General features: G+C 51.9%; 1 protein-coding gene across 2 annotated transcripts in view; it reads left to right on the plus strand.

Moving 5' to 3' along the window:
• Nucleotides 1–15,329, plus strand: part of ADCY3 (adenylate cyclase 3) — a 92,417-nt gene that overhangs the window by 56,873 nt on the left and 20,215 nt on the right. For both annotated transcript variants that reach the window (XM_027829189.3, XM_027829190.3), the window contains exons 3-6: nucleotides 7,486–7,616; nucleotides 9,952–10,063; nucleotides 12,473–12,600; nucleotides 14,282–14,440. In XM_027829189.3, coding sequence (XP_027684990.2) covers nucleotides 7,486–7,616; nucleotides 9,952–10,063; nucleotides 12,473–12,600; nucleotides 14,282–14,440 — 530 coding nt within the window. The remainder of the gene's footprint in view (nucleotides 1–7,485; nucleotides 7,617–9,951; nucleotides 10,064–12,472; nucleotides 12,601–14,281; nucleotides 14,441–15,329) is intronic.

Consider the following 15,329-nt stretch of genomic DNA (forward strand, 5'->3'; position numbering starts at 1 on the left):
TGAGATTGGATTGCCCTTTGAGTGCTCTCAGCTCTGCATAGCTGCAGCTGTTATTAGTGGTAATAAAATTACTCAGCTCCTTTTTAAAAAATCCAGCTCTACAGCTGGTAAATTTTACTTCGAAGAAGTCACAATTAACAGCCCAACTGCTGGTCTGTTTTTATAGATAACTAAATTATTTTTAGCCAGCTTTAGTTTCCAGGAAGAAATATATGTACAATATCCTATATGACATCATTCGACTATTTACTACGGCTGTTTGCTAGAATGTGCTGTAAATCAACACATAATACACCTCCAGTAACTACAACTCAGCAATAGCACGTGTACTGATTACACAAGGTGGGTCATAAGGAGACCTGGAGGTAAAAGAACAGATTAATTGGGATGATCCAAATGCTTTGCAGCTGTATGGCTGCTTTGAGTCACCAGGGTGTACCACGACATCTTGGCCCAGTGATCATACATACATAATAACCATACTTCACACCTTTATAGTAGGGTTTATTCATAGATCACAAAGTGTTTCGCAGCCATCCACCGCTATGGGGCAGCCCACTGTATAACGTGGTGCAGCAGTTTAGGACAGGAAGAGAAGGAGAATATGAGGCTCGATTCTCCACGGCTTGTGTCGTCATTCACACCTAAGCAGAAGGAGTGTGACGTCCCTGCAGTCCATGGTGGTTTGGTAGCTGTTGATACTCACTTTACGCGGGTGCACATATGCGTACACAAAGGGCAAGGCAGTGGAGAACCAGTCCACTGTCACCAACAGAAGCTGCCGGGGAGATTTTAGGGAGCTAGCACATGGTCCCCCCCGCTGGAATTTGGCCAGGACTAACACCCTTATTCTTGCAAAAAACTCCCTGACTTATTTAATGGTCACAGGTGGCTGGGACTTCAGTGTGACGTCTCACCCCAGGGAGCTGCAGCCCAGTCTTATGGATGAATTGATGTCCAAGCAGAGGGATGGTAGTGAGCTAGGAAGTCAGATAGAAGCTGCCCTTCTGGATCAGACCATTGGTCCAGCTAGTCCTGTAGCCTGCCTCATGCACTGAGGATGCTTCAGAGGAAACCCAGCCCTTTCCCCTCTCCCTCCCCCATAATGCGCCTGGTTAGTTGTGCCATGCTGTACATAGTGGGGAGGGGAAATTCCTTCCTGACCCCACCAGTCCACCATCTTCCACCATGATGCATGAGAATGGATTGCCCTTGGCGTGCACTCAGCTCTGCATTATGTCTCTTCTTCACACAACAACTGAAATATGAAGGAACCCCACAGGCCCAGAAGGGTCCAGGTAACTGTGATTACTAACACTGACACTGCTACTAAATCACCTTAACCACAGCATCACAGCACTTTGGTGTATCATAGATTCCAAGGTCAGAAGGGACCAGTTTGATCATCTAATCTGACCTCCGTTACACCAGAGGCCAGAGACCTTCCCCAGAAACTGAAAAATTGTCGGCAATGGAGAATCCACCATGGCCCTTGGTAAATTGTTCCAATGGCTAATTACCCTCACTCGTAAAAATGGACGCTTTATTTCCAGTCTGAATTTGTCTAGCTTCAGCTTCCAGCCATTGGATCGTGTGATGCCTTTCTCTACTAGATTGAAGAGCCCATTGTGAAATATTTGTTCCTAGGTATTTAGAGACTGTGATCAAGTCACCCCTTAACCTTCTCTTTGTTAAGCTAATTAGATTGAGCTCTTTGAGCCTGTTAAGGCAGGTTTTTTAATCCTTCAGTCACTCTCTTGGCTCTTCTCTGAACCCTCTCCAATTTATCAACATCTTTCTTGAACTGTGGACACCAGAACTGGACACAGTATTTCAGCAGCAGTCACAACAGTGCAAAGTAACCTCTCTACTACTCAAGATCCCCCTGTTTATGTATCCCAAGATCACATTAGCTCTTTTGGCTATAGCGTCACCCTGGGAGCTCATGTTCAGCTGATTATCCACCATGAGCCCTAAATCTTTTTCTGAGTCACTGCTTCCTAGGATAGAGTCCCCCATCACGAAAGTATGGCCTGCAGTCTTTGTTCCTAGAGGGACATATTTACATTTGGCTATATTAAAACACATATTATTTTCTTGCTCCCAGCTTACAGATCCAGATTGCTCTGAATCAGTGACCTGTCTTCTTCATTACTTAGCACTCCTCCAATGTTGTGTCGTCTGAAAACTTTATCAGTGGAGATTTTATGTTTTCTTCCTGGTCGCTGATAAAAATGTTAAATAGCATAGGGACCCCACTAGAAACACACCCCTTCCATGAGGATTCCCTCTTTACAGTGACATTTTGAGACCTAGCAGTTAGCCAGCTTTTAATCCATTTAAACTTGAGAATTGGTATGGCACTCAGATGTACTGCATTTGAACAGCCCTCCCTCTTGTGGGTGGCCCCAGAGGTCATAACAACTCTTAATTGCAGGCTGTAGAATTACGCCTTTGTCTCAAGCAGTGGGGTCTTGTACTTTTGATGCAGAAGGTCTTGGGTTCCATCCCTGTTGCTGACCAGCTGGGATGAGCCTCTGCTTGGTTGTATCAGCACATGGCTGGACGACTGCAGCTTCCTAAACCTTCCATGCAATGACGTTTAAGTGCCCAGGAGCGCGTTGTTTCAGGCCAGGGTTGTCTGTTATGAATAAGTATTTTGAGCAGACTCCAAGCACTACGTGAAGGGCTGGACGCTCCTCTCACACCCTGGTGTCATTCCATGGTCTGCCCAGGTGCTGCTCCTCCCCCACATCGCTGTGACTGCGATCAGCGTCAGGCCCAGAGAGCTGCTGACCCAGGTGGCTATGAGCGGTGAAGCTGGCAGCCTGCGAGCCCTGGGGGAGCTCACTCTGGGGCTGTTTGCCACAGCGTGTGGGCTCGCTGGGAGTAAGTTGCAGAGGATGCAGTGGGGTTAATTTGATCATTCTCAGCTGCTGAGGTTTTAATGAGGATGATTTTCTCAGTGATTCAACAATCCAGATACAGTTAGGAAATAACAGGGAGGCGCTAAGCTGGGCAGGACTCCTCCACGTTAGAGAAACAGCTGGTTCTGGCTACTGAGCTTGGGCTTTCATGCCTAGGACACAGGATCAAACCCCACCCAAGGTAGTAGGGACCCAAATACCTTCCCCTCAGGTGGCTGTGGAATGGGCTGGGTATTCTTAATCTAGTTTCTATTGCACATGTAACTATAACACGCAAACACCCATCACAACTGGCCCCCTTGTGAGCTAAGCAGAGAAGCTACTGATTGAATGAGTCTGGAGAATTAGCTCCCAATCCACCCCTAGAGGGGTCTCTCCAAGACATGGTAGGAGGAGCTTTGCCTTTGTGCCCATCACTTTAGCACCTGTGCACCCCTCCTTTTGTCTAACCAGATGCCATCTTGTGGCGGCAATAATTGCTCGGAGTATGTGGGTCACTGGGCTAAATGCGACACGTCACACACCAAAATGTCAACCGGATTTGAAAATAGATTCGCTAATTCCATCTAAAATTAGCTCCTTCTGGCAAAAAACATAATAAAAAACTCCAGGAGCGGCTTCCAAAACTGGATGCTGGGAGCTGCTTTCATGCACATGTCCAGTCTGGTCCCTGATGTCTCTGTGACGGAAATCTGCTAGTATAGTCACCTTATAGTATGATTATTTGCAGCGTCCGGAGGTGAGCGAAACACTTCTCAGAGCAGATACGATGCACATGCTCCCTGCACACAAAAGCTCACAGTCTGATTTGACACAGGACTTGATGCAGACAGGCTGTGTGGTCTAATGGCTAGGCCAGTGGACTAGGAGCCAGGATATGTAGGTTCTATTCCTGGCTCAGTCACTGACGTGATGTGAAGCAAATTCCTTCTTCCTCCACCTTTTGTCTCTTCATACTGTAAGGTCTTGGGAGCAGGCATTGTCTTTCACTGAGTGTCTGTACAGCACCTACCACAATAGAGCCCGGATTTTGGAGTGCAAATAATAATACTAGGGACTGGAATCTTCTCCAGAGGAAAGCGATAGAAGCCCCATTACTGGAGGCATTTGAAACTGGACTCGACAAAGGACCGTAAGGAGAAGCTGTGCCGTTGCCCCTGCAAGATGGTGTGTTCCAGGAGAGACCAAATCGTGAGACACCCCTGGTTTCCGAGAATCTCTGACAGAAGTGAACCTGCCTGATCTGGATGCATTGCCCGTGCTGAGGACCTGAGCGGTCTATTATGGAGGTAGAGCTTTTAACCTCTGAACGCCCCATGGTGCCCTGCATTGAGGAGCTTCCCTGTGCACCAGCTGCCTGTAGAGATTGCTTTGGCCACTCAGTCAGAGTCAGTGGCTTGGCAGCATCCTTGATAGTCAAGTACGTGTGTACGGTGTGCTGGCTCTTCAGTCCCTGGTAGTACATAGCAGAGGCTCCATGCTCCTGTTAGCTCTACCTGGATTGACCGTGGTTGGTTCTGGGCAGTTCTTTGAATTTCCCGTCTGGTCCACTGCGGGGAGAAAGGGAGGGGCTGCTTTCCTGGGTGACATCATGTAACTGCTCTCCTCTGTTTCGCATGGCAGGGCAGTTGGCTCCTGCCCATCCCTGCACCAGCTGGACTCAGAAACTCTCTGCTGGGTCCCGCTGAGCTTTGAACGGAGCTCGGGCTGAGATGCCGGATGCCGCATACGCCCTGATATCCTATGGCGCTGTGGGGCGTCTGTTGCGGGTGAGATGGGTAAAGCTACTGGCATCAGCAGACAGGGGTGCGGGCTGCAGAATGTGGCCAATATTCAGATGACGCAGCAAGCTATTCAATCCACCCATCCCTACTGGAGGGTCCATTGATCTGATCGGTTGTAGCAGGTGTTTCCAACATCTCTTATCAGTTTGGTTGGTTGACTGAGCGCCCAGTGTTGCACAGTCGGCCATGTTCATCCCAGGTGAGGATATATTCAGCTCAGTATTCAGAAGTCTCAAATACATTTACATATCCGGGGTCCATTGTGCTAGGTTCCCTAATCAGAGACAGCCCTGAACAGCTTACAATCTAAACAGAGAAAGCATGGGAGAAATGAAGTGTTGTTATCCCCTTTTTACAGGTGAGTCACTTAGGCACAGAGAGATAATGGGTCTGTCTACACTGCACATTACACCTGGGTTCTGACTCAGGCTTGAGTCCAAGCCCCACTTCCATCCACACATAAACTCTGACTCACTTGGGTCAGTCAGCACTCAGCTCCTAGGCTTCTGATAGGGGAATGGGTCAGATCCCAAGTCCCGCTCTGACACAGGTTGAAGCTCTCTCCTCCTGCAGTGTGGACACAGCTCAAGCCACAGACCTGAGTCAGAAGGTCTGTGTAGTGCAGTGTGGACACATTAGCAAGGCTATGAGACCCAGGTATACAATGCACTGTGGATGCTCAAGCCCAGGGTAGGAAACCCCAAGTCCACAAGCCTGGGTCCCACAGACCCAGTGTAGACATACCCTAAGTGACTTGACCGAGGTCACACAGTGAGTCTGTGTAAGAGCTCTGAGTCTAATGCCTTTACCATGAAACATCCTTCCTAATTTTAAGGCTTTAAATTAAACTGCAAGCTTTTGGGGCAGGGACTATCTTTTTATTCCACGTGTGTACAGTGCGCAGCACAGTGGGGCCTTGATCCCTGACAGGTGCCTTTAGACACCACTGTAATATATCAGCAAAATATTAATAACAGCATTGCTGATGTGTCATAAAACGCCCCCATCCACCAACTACAATTCCCAAAGCAATCAATTCTTCATCAGATGACAGCTCCTCCCCCCAGCCAAAGCGCTAAATCTTTGTGTCTTGTAACCCATCCTGATAGAGGCTAAACCCATCTTCCTCTAGCCTGTGGCTTCCTTCATGGTTCAGTGATGGAAGTTCCTGTGTTTCTGTAGCCGGTGCCAAGGGTTAGGTTGGCTGGAAAGCTGTTCGTGACCATGGTCCGTCCTACTTCCTCCCTCTTGCCTGCCAGAGATCGCTCCCTTAGTGGCTGAAATGTAAACCTGCCCACATGTCTGGCACTCTTTGGAGTTCCAGCCACGGGGTGTGACCAGAGTGGAATTCTGGCTTTGAAACTGCATCCGGTGTCCCTGGGCAGGAGATTACTGTCAAGAGGCTGTTTCTGCTAGGATTAGCAAGGGCTGCAGCTCAGGAGATAACACACTGCCTCTTTGTCAGCCTGGCGATGAGCCTGGACCAAAAGGAGCTTGTGGCTTCAATTCATTTCCCCTTGTCTGCTAGGGCATGTCACAAAATGAGCCCCCCTAGCAAGGCAGGATGGAGTTCCTGCTAGTCACCGCACCTCGTAATGTGGTACTTGGGCGTGAGATCTCTGGGGCAGGGACCTCGGGCCAGATCCTGGCTCCTGCTGCTTTGCATGTATGTGGCAACACAAAAGCAGCCAGAAAGCTGGCTTAGCCTGAGATTTGCTGGAGGGTGTGGAAATCTCCAGGTGGCCAAGGGCCAGGAGTAGCCTGAATCCAGGGTGGCTTGCACTAAAAACCGAAGTTTGTTGGACTGGAGGCAGTAGCGGACACCGCTAGAGGGGAACAGAGCATCACGCCATGTTAATGTTAATTCCCATTGCCAGCAGCTTGGCTGGAGGGGTATAAATGAGCGAGCGGGCGGTCGTGGCCCAGCACGGCATTTCCTCAAGGAGAGCCAAAACCCAGGGTCAATTGCCATTGGAGTCAGTAGGCCTGACCTTGTACCTGTTGAGATCGAGGGTGGGGGGTTGCCATTCACTGCAGCAGGAGCAAGTGGGGAGGGGTCTCGCCAGACTAGCAGCTGAATCAGGACTTCGGGATTTGGCCTGAGGGTGCGGACGCAGGGAGTGTACAGTGCCAATGCCATGAGGTAAAGCAGGAGGAGCTGGACAGTGTGTGAGCTTTTATGCTGCTGTGCGTTAAGCGGTGGAGCCTGGTTCGTGTCCAGTTCCCCCAAACACACACTCTTCCTGCTGCCCTGCTCATTTTCACTGCGTCAGTGGGGGTCTAGTCTCTAGTGGACAGAGCACTGCACTGGGGCTCAGGAGACCTTGGGTCTATTCCTGACTCTGCCACTGGCCTGTTGGCTCTCCTTGGGCAAGTCACTTCCTGTTCTGGGCCTCAGTTTCCCCATGTGTAAAATGGGGATAATGGTGCTGACCTCCATTGTAAAGCACATTGAGATCTGCTGCTGAAAAGTGCTAGTGGGTATATTATTACTATGGGTCTTTATCACAGCAGCAGACTGGCACATCTGGGCCTTGCCACAAGGCACACTGCCCATCCCAGAGGTGCAGCTAGTCACAACTGCTTGGGCTGGCTTGATCTGTGTGAGTGCATTATGCCGGCCAATTATGCCGGCTGGGGATTTCTGTTGTGGCTACGAGTCTAAATGAATCCGCTTGGCTGGCAGCCCTGTCCTGACACCTGCTGAGCCTACAGGGCTTTGCTTTGATCTGCCCTGAGCTCTGATTATCCTCATCCTCTTCCCTCCACCTCAGGAACGGCTGATGCTTTCCATCCTGCCCAAGCATGTGGCAGATGAGATGCTAAAGGACATGAAGAAGGACCCGAGCCAGAAAGAGATGCAGCAGTTTAACACCATGTACATGTACCGCCATGAGAATGTCAGGTAAAGGACATGCCTTGCTCCATGGGTAGAGGGTGGATCTCCATGTGAGACATCACTTTTATCACGGTCACCTTATCTACACTCAATTCAGTGATGAAAAATGTGCATTGGAAGGAATAATATGAATGACCTATGTGCTTGTCTGGGGGGTTACATTAATTGCAACCACGCAGGGGAAAAACCTGGACTCCATAGAGTCCAGGGCTCAGTGTCACAAGGCACACGAGATGTTCGGCTGCACAAAGAGTGGGATGAAAGATAAGACCGAGGCTCTTTTGATGCCATTCTGTAAAGCAGTGGGGTATGCACCCCTGCTGCACTGTGTCCGGTTCTGGTCACCCCCTCTGCCAAAGGAGGACAGAGCAGAAACAGAGGGAATTCAGAGATGGGCAACAAGTATGATTAGGGGCCTGGGCAGATGTCCGGCTGAGGAGTGACGGGAAGGACTGGGATGTTGTGATTGGGAGAGGAGACGAGTAAGGAGGGACATGACCGGGGTACACTGAGGTTGCTGACTGGTCTCTCCAGCCCAAGAAGGACTGATATCATCACACACAAAGTCTGGATCAGGCCCTTTCTCTCAAGGCTCCATGGATCCGTGGCAGCAAGAATCTTCAGCAAAACCCCCAAATAAGCAGTTCAGCATAAACCCAACTGCTAAACCAGGTCCTTTTTCCTGGCCCAGCAGCTGTGCCAGAGTCTTACTCCACCAGGCAGTCCTGCCCCTGTCCTCCTAGTCTAGAGGCTATCTGCCTGGGAGTCCCCCTGCTCCAGGCCCTGCCACCAGAGCCAGCCTGCATCCGATGAAGTGAGCTGTAGCTCACGAAAGCTCATGCTCAAATAAATTGGTTAGTCTCTAAGGTGCCACAAGTACTCCTTTTCTTTTTGCGAATACAGACTAACACGGCTGCTACTCTGAAACCTCCTGCCTGTAGCTCTCCCGCCCCCCTGAGCTCTGTCAGCTTTATGGCAATCAGGTGTTCATCAGGCAGTCACTGGGGCTCTGCCTCAGAACAGGGCTGGAGGGCCCCAGGCTCCCTGGCCTTTAAAGGGGCAGCCCACCCTGTTACATAGATGAAATAATGAATGGGGTAGAGGAGGTATATTGGGCACTCAGCCGTAATGCAAGAACAAAGGGGCGTTCAATGAATTTGAAAGGCAGCTGGCTTAAAGCTGATAAAGGAGCTGGCTGTCTTATGCAATGTATGATTAACCAGTGGAACTCACCGCCTCAAGGTATCACCGAGAACACGAGCTTAGTAGGATTCCAAAAAAGACCAGACATTTGAGGACAATGAGAAAATTCACAGTTGATAGGATGGGAAAAAAATGTGTAAGCAGGTATATAAACTCTCATGCTTCAGGGCATGCACCAACTGCCAAGTGCCAGGGGTCAGGAAGAAATCCCCCCCCCCACCCGCCGAGGAGGTGATTCCATTATCATCCCTGGTGGGGTTTCTTGCACCTTCGTCTGAAGCAGCTGGTGCAGGGCAGTGTCAGAGAGAGGATAATGGACTAGATCAGGGGTTCTCAAACTGGGGGTTGGGACTCCTCAGGGGATTGCGAGGTTGTTAGATGGGGGGTCGCGAGCTGTCAACCTCCACCCCAAACCCTGCTTTCTTCCAGCATTTGTAATAGTGATAAATATATTTAAAAGTGTTTTTAATTTATAAGGGGGGTCGCACTCAGAGACTTGCTATGTGAAAGGGGTCACCAGTAAAAAAGTTTCAGAGCCACTGGACTAGATGAAGCTTGTCTGATCCACTAGGGCAGTTCTTATGTTCCTGGGAAAGCCCCAAGATTCCTTGGCATGAGGAGAACAGAGTGGGATATTTCACAGTAAGAAAGCGGTGGAGAATAAACTGCAGGGAAAAATCCTACCCTGGACTGCCTCAAATCTACTAGGTCTTCAGCATCGCTACTGCCTCAGATTCTGGTTTTTCCGCATTCCTCTGAGTGGCCATTACAGCCCTGTCATCTATATGGTGCTGCCACTGACCCAATTACACCAGACTGGCAAGTCTCCCTGTGGGCAGCTGGATGGCTACAGGAGGAGCGGGGAGGTCTCCATTGTTCCTGAGTGGAGGCCGGCTCTGGGCGATAGTCCCATTGTCACAATTTCCCAAGGGTCATGGTGGATTCTCTGTCACTGGCAATTTGTAAACCAGGACTGGCTGCTTTTCTAGCAGATCTCCTCTAGGAATTATCTGGGGGCAGTTCTCTGGCCTGTGCTACACAGGGGGTCAGACTAGATGATCACTATGGTCTTCCTTCTGGCCTTGGACTCTGTGAAACCAACTCATGTTTTCTGGCTTGTGTTCTCTTCTTCTCCCAGCATCCTCTTTGCTGACATAGTTGGCTTCACCCAGCTGTCATCCTCCTGCAGCGCCCATGAGCTGGTGAAGCTGCTGAATGAGCTCTTTGCCCGCTTCGACAAACTGGCAGCGGTACGTACGCCCACGCAGCGCCTGTCAGTCTGGACGCTCTGGTTCACAACCGGCTCCGCAGCAAACGCAAGCCTCGCAGGAGGTCACAGCTTCTCTGCCACCCGAGTCTCCCCGGGGCTCAGCAGGGTCTGGGAATGCTGTGGTGGCAGAGTAAGCAGGCTTCGCTCCTTGCCCACGGGAGGAGCTGTGCGGGTGAGCTCCAGAGGGGGTCACGTCTGCCCATCCCCGTGCAGAGTGAGGCTCACCAAGAGGTGAGGCCTAGGCCTTGCACCTGGTCACCTCAGGCTCCACCTGGCGGTGGGTGAACCTTGCTGCCACACGATGGCTGTTAGCTGGGTTACGTGTAGTGGGTTTGGTGGGTCTGAGCCAAGTTCCCTGTGGCCAGGGGTTTGCATAGCGAAAACTGCCACCGCTCTGGACACCATTAGCCCCCGTGGCGGCGGTGGCCTCTGTGTAAAGGCCAAGGGCTGAATGAGCCTTGGAGACTGAACTCCCCTCTGACTCCTCCAGGGCAAGCGGAAGGCCTGCTGAGTGGAGGGGCACCGCGGCTGCCTGGACTTTGTCGGTTTGGGGGATAAATAGGGGGCCCCTGGGCTGCCACTGCAGCCCTGAGACCAAGGAAAGGTTCAGCCTGTGGAGTACTAGCCCTAAAGTGAGCGCCAGGAGCAGCCCGGCCCTGCCTGCACAGGGAGAAGTGCCCTCCCCGAGGTGCCTGACACCCACAGGCCTCACCCTCAATAGTGTCACACAGACTGCAAAAAGGGGCCTTAAAGTGGGTGCAAAAGGCTCCCTCGCCAGTGCAGAGCTGGCGTAAGGGCCCCTCACTAGCCCTGCTCCCAGCAGATCAGGGCTGTGTCTGGAGTGCAGTGTACCATGGCCATTCGCTGTTCCCTAGAGGCCAGGGAAGCTGACTGCCCGGAGGCTGCTCTAAGTTACACTGCAGGCTGGGCAGGGCCCTTCATGGCCCCAGAATACAGGGAGTGCAGCGGTGGCTAAAAGTTACCTTAGCCCCTCCATGCTTGCCCCCCTGAGTGTAACTGAGAATCTAGCCCTGCAGCCCCGGCGGGGCTGTTTTCCCAGCAGCACTGAGCTGTGCCTTGCGGCCGGGAGAACTGCCCGCTACCCTTATCCTTGGAGGAGGGAGAGGAATGGAAAATGAGTTTACTTCTGCATGGCCTGGGGTTGAGTGTCCTTGGACTCAGGTCAAACTCTGCGCCTGCTGCTGCATGGGAAAGCACTGTGGGTGTGAAGCATGTCAAGCAGCAGAGTGGGAAGGGGAGACGGAGGAAAGCCACATTAACCATAAAGGGAGAGGCATTTTCATTTCATTTCAACCTAACCGAAATTCTGAGTCAGTTACCGGGAAGGGGAGCAAAAGGGGGAACAGGAGAGAGACAGAGGAGGAGGGAGAGTTGGCGAGGTCAGTAACAAAGGAATTCGGAGAGAGGAGAGCAGTGCTGAAAGAGGAAGTGGAAGGAGGAAAACCAGAGACCCAATTTCACCCTTGTGAATCCAGACTGGCACTTGCTTTTACACTGGGGTAACTAGGAGCAGAAGTTTGCCTGTGTATGTGTTGTGCGTTGCCCAGAACACCACAGATAGTTAGCCCAGCCCCTGCCACAGGGAGCACGGGGAATTCATAACACACTAAAGCCAGTCACTGTAACCTCGTGATGAGCTGAATCAAGTCAGAGCAGTGCAGCCTGGGGGCAGGTCTGCCCCCAGCCCCTGTGCATAGCGCGGCCTGGGGGCAGGTCAGTGCCTTTCCCAAACAGTGGAGAAGGGCAGGCAACGACCAATGTTGCTGACGAGGTAGGAGATCAGCATTGCCAACCCCAAATGTTCAAAAATCCTGAGTCAGGCTCACCAGAAATCACACAATTGGCTTTAAACTCATGAGATTGTGTAAAAATAAGAGATTTGGTGTTCTTTTTATTTGCCTTCTGCTTTTTGAGCCTTTAGGGAGCCCTGGGGTCACATTTGGAAGCTTTCTCCACAGCCACAAGGGTTAGAAACTTAATTTTTCTGTAAGAACGAAGGCTGAAGTCATCACACATCCCCCTGACTCCAGGAGCTGGGGCTTTACGGGAAACAATAATTATTTTGAGATTCCTGACAAAATCATGAGAGTTGGCAGCACTGGGATATTCACAGAACAGTGCTGGACTGCTGGGCGGAAAGTGTGGGGCTGGGGTGTTTCCTTCAGGGTGGAGATGGAAGGATTTGGGTGTACGTGAGCGGAGAGACCCTGGCTCCAGGGGCAGTGTGGAAGGAGGTGCAGGGAGAGGCCAGGCAGACACAAGGGCTGGCAGAGCATAGAGGGGGGTAGCCCAGAGATGTAGGTAGGAGCCTCTCTCCCAGCCATTACCATGTGGAGGTCACAGGTTGTGCTTCCCCCTGCTCTCTCAGAAACACCACCAGCTGCGCATCAAGATCCTCGGAGACTGCTATTACTGTATCTGTGGGCTGCCGGACTACCGCGAGGACCACGCCGCCTGCTCCATCATGATGGGACTGGCCATGGTGGAAGCCATATCGTAAGCGCCGCTCCCTTCGTCCCTTACTCTTTGTTCTCGAGATAGATAAGCACTTCCCCGGCCCCGTCGCTTCCCTGTAAACGAGCAGCGCTCGCGGGGCTCCTTTAGCCTGTTCTGCATCATGACGTGGGGTCCACCCATCACGCCTCTTCCCTCCCCGTGGCCAGTGATGTCTGTTATCGGTGCTCTGGGCCGATGGCACCTTTGTCCCGTTGTGACTTTGGGAGTGCGTGCTTGTGTGTGTTTAGATGTGCAGCCTTCATTTTGTGCCAAGAAAGTTGGCTGTATGTGATTTCCCTGTTGTGTTTTTTAAAGGATTGAAGAAGGGGGAGGGAGGGAACAAGACTGAATTAAAAAAAAAGTCCCCTTGCTTTAGTGTTGTGGGGTTGTACAAGTGTGCAGCACCCTAGGGTTTGAATTTGAGTGTGCACATACACACAAAAACTAGCTGTAGAATATACAGAGCTGCGGTAACTACAAGATGGGATTTTTATGGGAAGAGATGGGATTGTCAAAGGGTTTGTCCACCTAAATCTTCTAAGTGCCTTTGAAAATCCCAGCCTAGGTACTTCAAGACTCCCTAACCAGTGATTAGGGCACTAGCCTTGGATTTTGGAGATCTGAGTTCAAGTCTCTGCTCTGCCACAGCTGCCCTGTATGACCTAGGGCAAGTCACTTACCCTTTCTGTGCCTCAGTTTTCCATCTGTGTGGTGGGGTTCATAGCCAGGCCTTGCCTTACTAGGGTATTTGGAGGATAAATACATTGAAAATTGCTAACTGCCCAGACAGGATGGGGCCAGATATATACCTAATGTGGAAAAAGTGGTATTTTTACCCCTGACCTATAACTGAAAAACAACTGAAGAGATTTTTTGCCCCAAAATTCACCTTTGAGCTGAGAGCAGGGATTGAAAATTTCAGCCAAAAGAGAGATTTATTGCAAGCTTTGAACAAGGGTTAGTTGTGGGAGGTATAATGAAAGCTGGCTTGCAACTTCAGCTGCAGGAATGAGGATCCCTGGGGGCATGTGGCCTGTTGGTTAGAGCAGAGATCTACGCGTCAGGAGCGCTGGGTTCTGGTCCGGACTCTCCTGCTAACTCACTGTATGACACTGGGGAAGTGGGATTAATGAGAGGTAACATGTTCAAAGGCATCTGAAGTGAGTTAGGACGTTCCTTTGACGTTCAAGTCGTGTGGGTGTTTTTGACCAGGTTGCCTGATACCCACCACGTGAGGAAGGTGGGTTGTGAGGATTAGCTCACTAATAATGTGCATAAAGCACTTTGAGATCCTTGGGCAAAGGGTACGCAGGAAGGACAAACTATCGTTAGAGCTTTCACGCTGCAAAAGCAGTACGGCCGTATTTACAGCTGGAGCAAACTGGTGGAACTCCACGGGCTTCACAGGAGGTCTGTGACTTCACACCAGAGGAAGATCTGGCCCCTAGCGTGTCTGCACATGAATGTGTCAGCAGGGGCCGGACTCCACTAGACCAGCATCAACCCAGAGTAACTCCCGTGTCTTTGGTGGGGCCTCTCCCGATTGGATCTGTCCCAGTATCTCTGCATGCTGCCGAATGCCCTGCCAGGGTGTGGGGGTGAGGCTCAGCTGGGGGACTTACCTGCTGAGACGTGGATCCAGCGACCTCTCTGTGTGACCCCTGCTCTCCCTCTCCCAAAGCTACGTGCGAGAGAAGACCAAGACGGACGTGGACATGCGGGTGGGGGTCCACAGCGGCACAGTGCTGGGTGGCGTGCTGGGCCAGAAGCGCTGGCAGTATGACGTGTGGTCCACAGATGTCACGGTGGCTAACAAGATGGAGGCCGGTGGCATCCCTGGGTGAGTATCTCCAGGTGGACGGACAGCCCAGGCTGAGCCTTAGCAGGGGGGTGGGGAAGCCTGCAGTGGCTAGACAGCATCAGGGCCAAAGGGGTGTCGGTCCATCTCCGTCCACTAGCCCTGACATTCACCTTAAACGTGTCCTGTGTCTCCACTGTGCCAGCCCTGTGATGTGGCTTGTTTTGGGGTCCCTCTGGCTAACCTCGCTGTCTGAGTGCACAGCGCTCTGTGTCCTCAGCCTCCTGCTGAGGTGATGTCAGTGCCGGTGCTGACCCAGTGCTTCACCGACGGCGGGCAAGAGCGTGAGACCCCATAAGTAAGGCTACGTTTTAGTCATGGGTATTTTTAGTAAAAGTCATGAACAGGTCACAGGCCATGAACAAAAATTCACGGCCCGTGACCTGTCCCTGACTTTTACTATATATCCCTAACTAAAACTTGGGCCAGGGGGCCGCGGGTGCTCTGAGGGGGCAGTCTGCGGCTGCTGGGGGGGTGGCCTGGGACCCCCGCTGATGCTGTGGGGGAGGCAACGTGCGATCCGGGAGCCCTGCTGGTGCTGGAGGGGAAAGGGGGGGCGGCACACTGCCCGAGACCCCCACTGGTGTTGGGGGGTGAGGGTTGGTGGGGCGGGAAGGCTCCCTACCTGTCTCTGACTAGCATGTCCGTGCAGCTCCTAGGGGGAGGGGCAGCCATGGGGGCACTGCGCTGCTCCCACCACAAGCACCGGCTCTGCAGTTCCCTTTGGCCGGGAACTGCAGAGCCCCCTGGCCCCTCTGCCTAGGAGCTGCAGGGACATGCCAGTGGGAGCCAGGTAGCCCCCCTCCCCAGGTAAGCGCCGCCCTGCATCCCAACCCCCTGCCCCCTCCCACACACCCAAACTGCTGCTGCT

This window comes from Chelonia mydas, chromosome 3, assembly GCF_015237465.2.
Source record: "Chelonia mydas isolate rCheMyd1 chromosome 3, rCheMyd1.pri.v2, whole genome shotgun sequence".
Taxonomy (NCBI): domain Eukaryota; kingdom Metazoa; phylum Chordata; order Testudines; family Cheloniidae; genus Chelonia; species Chelonia mydas.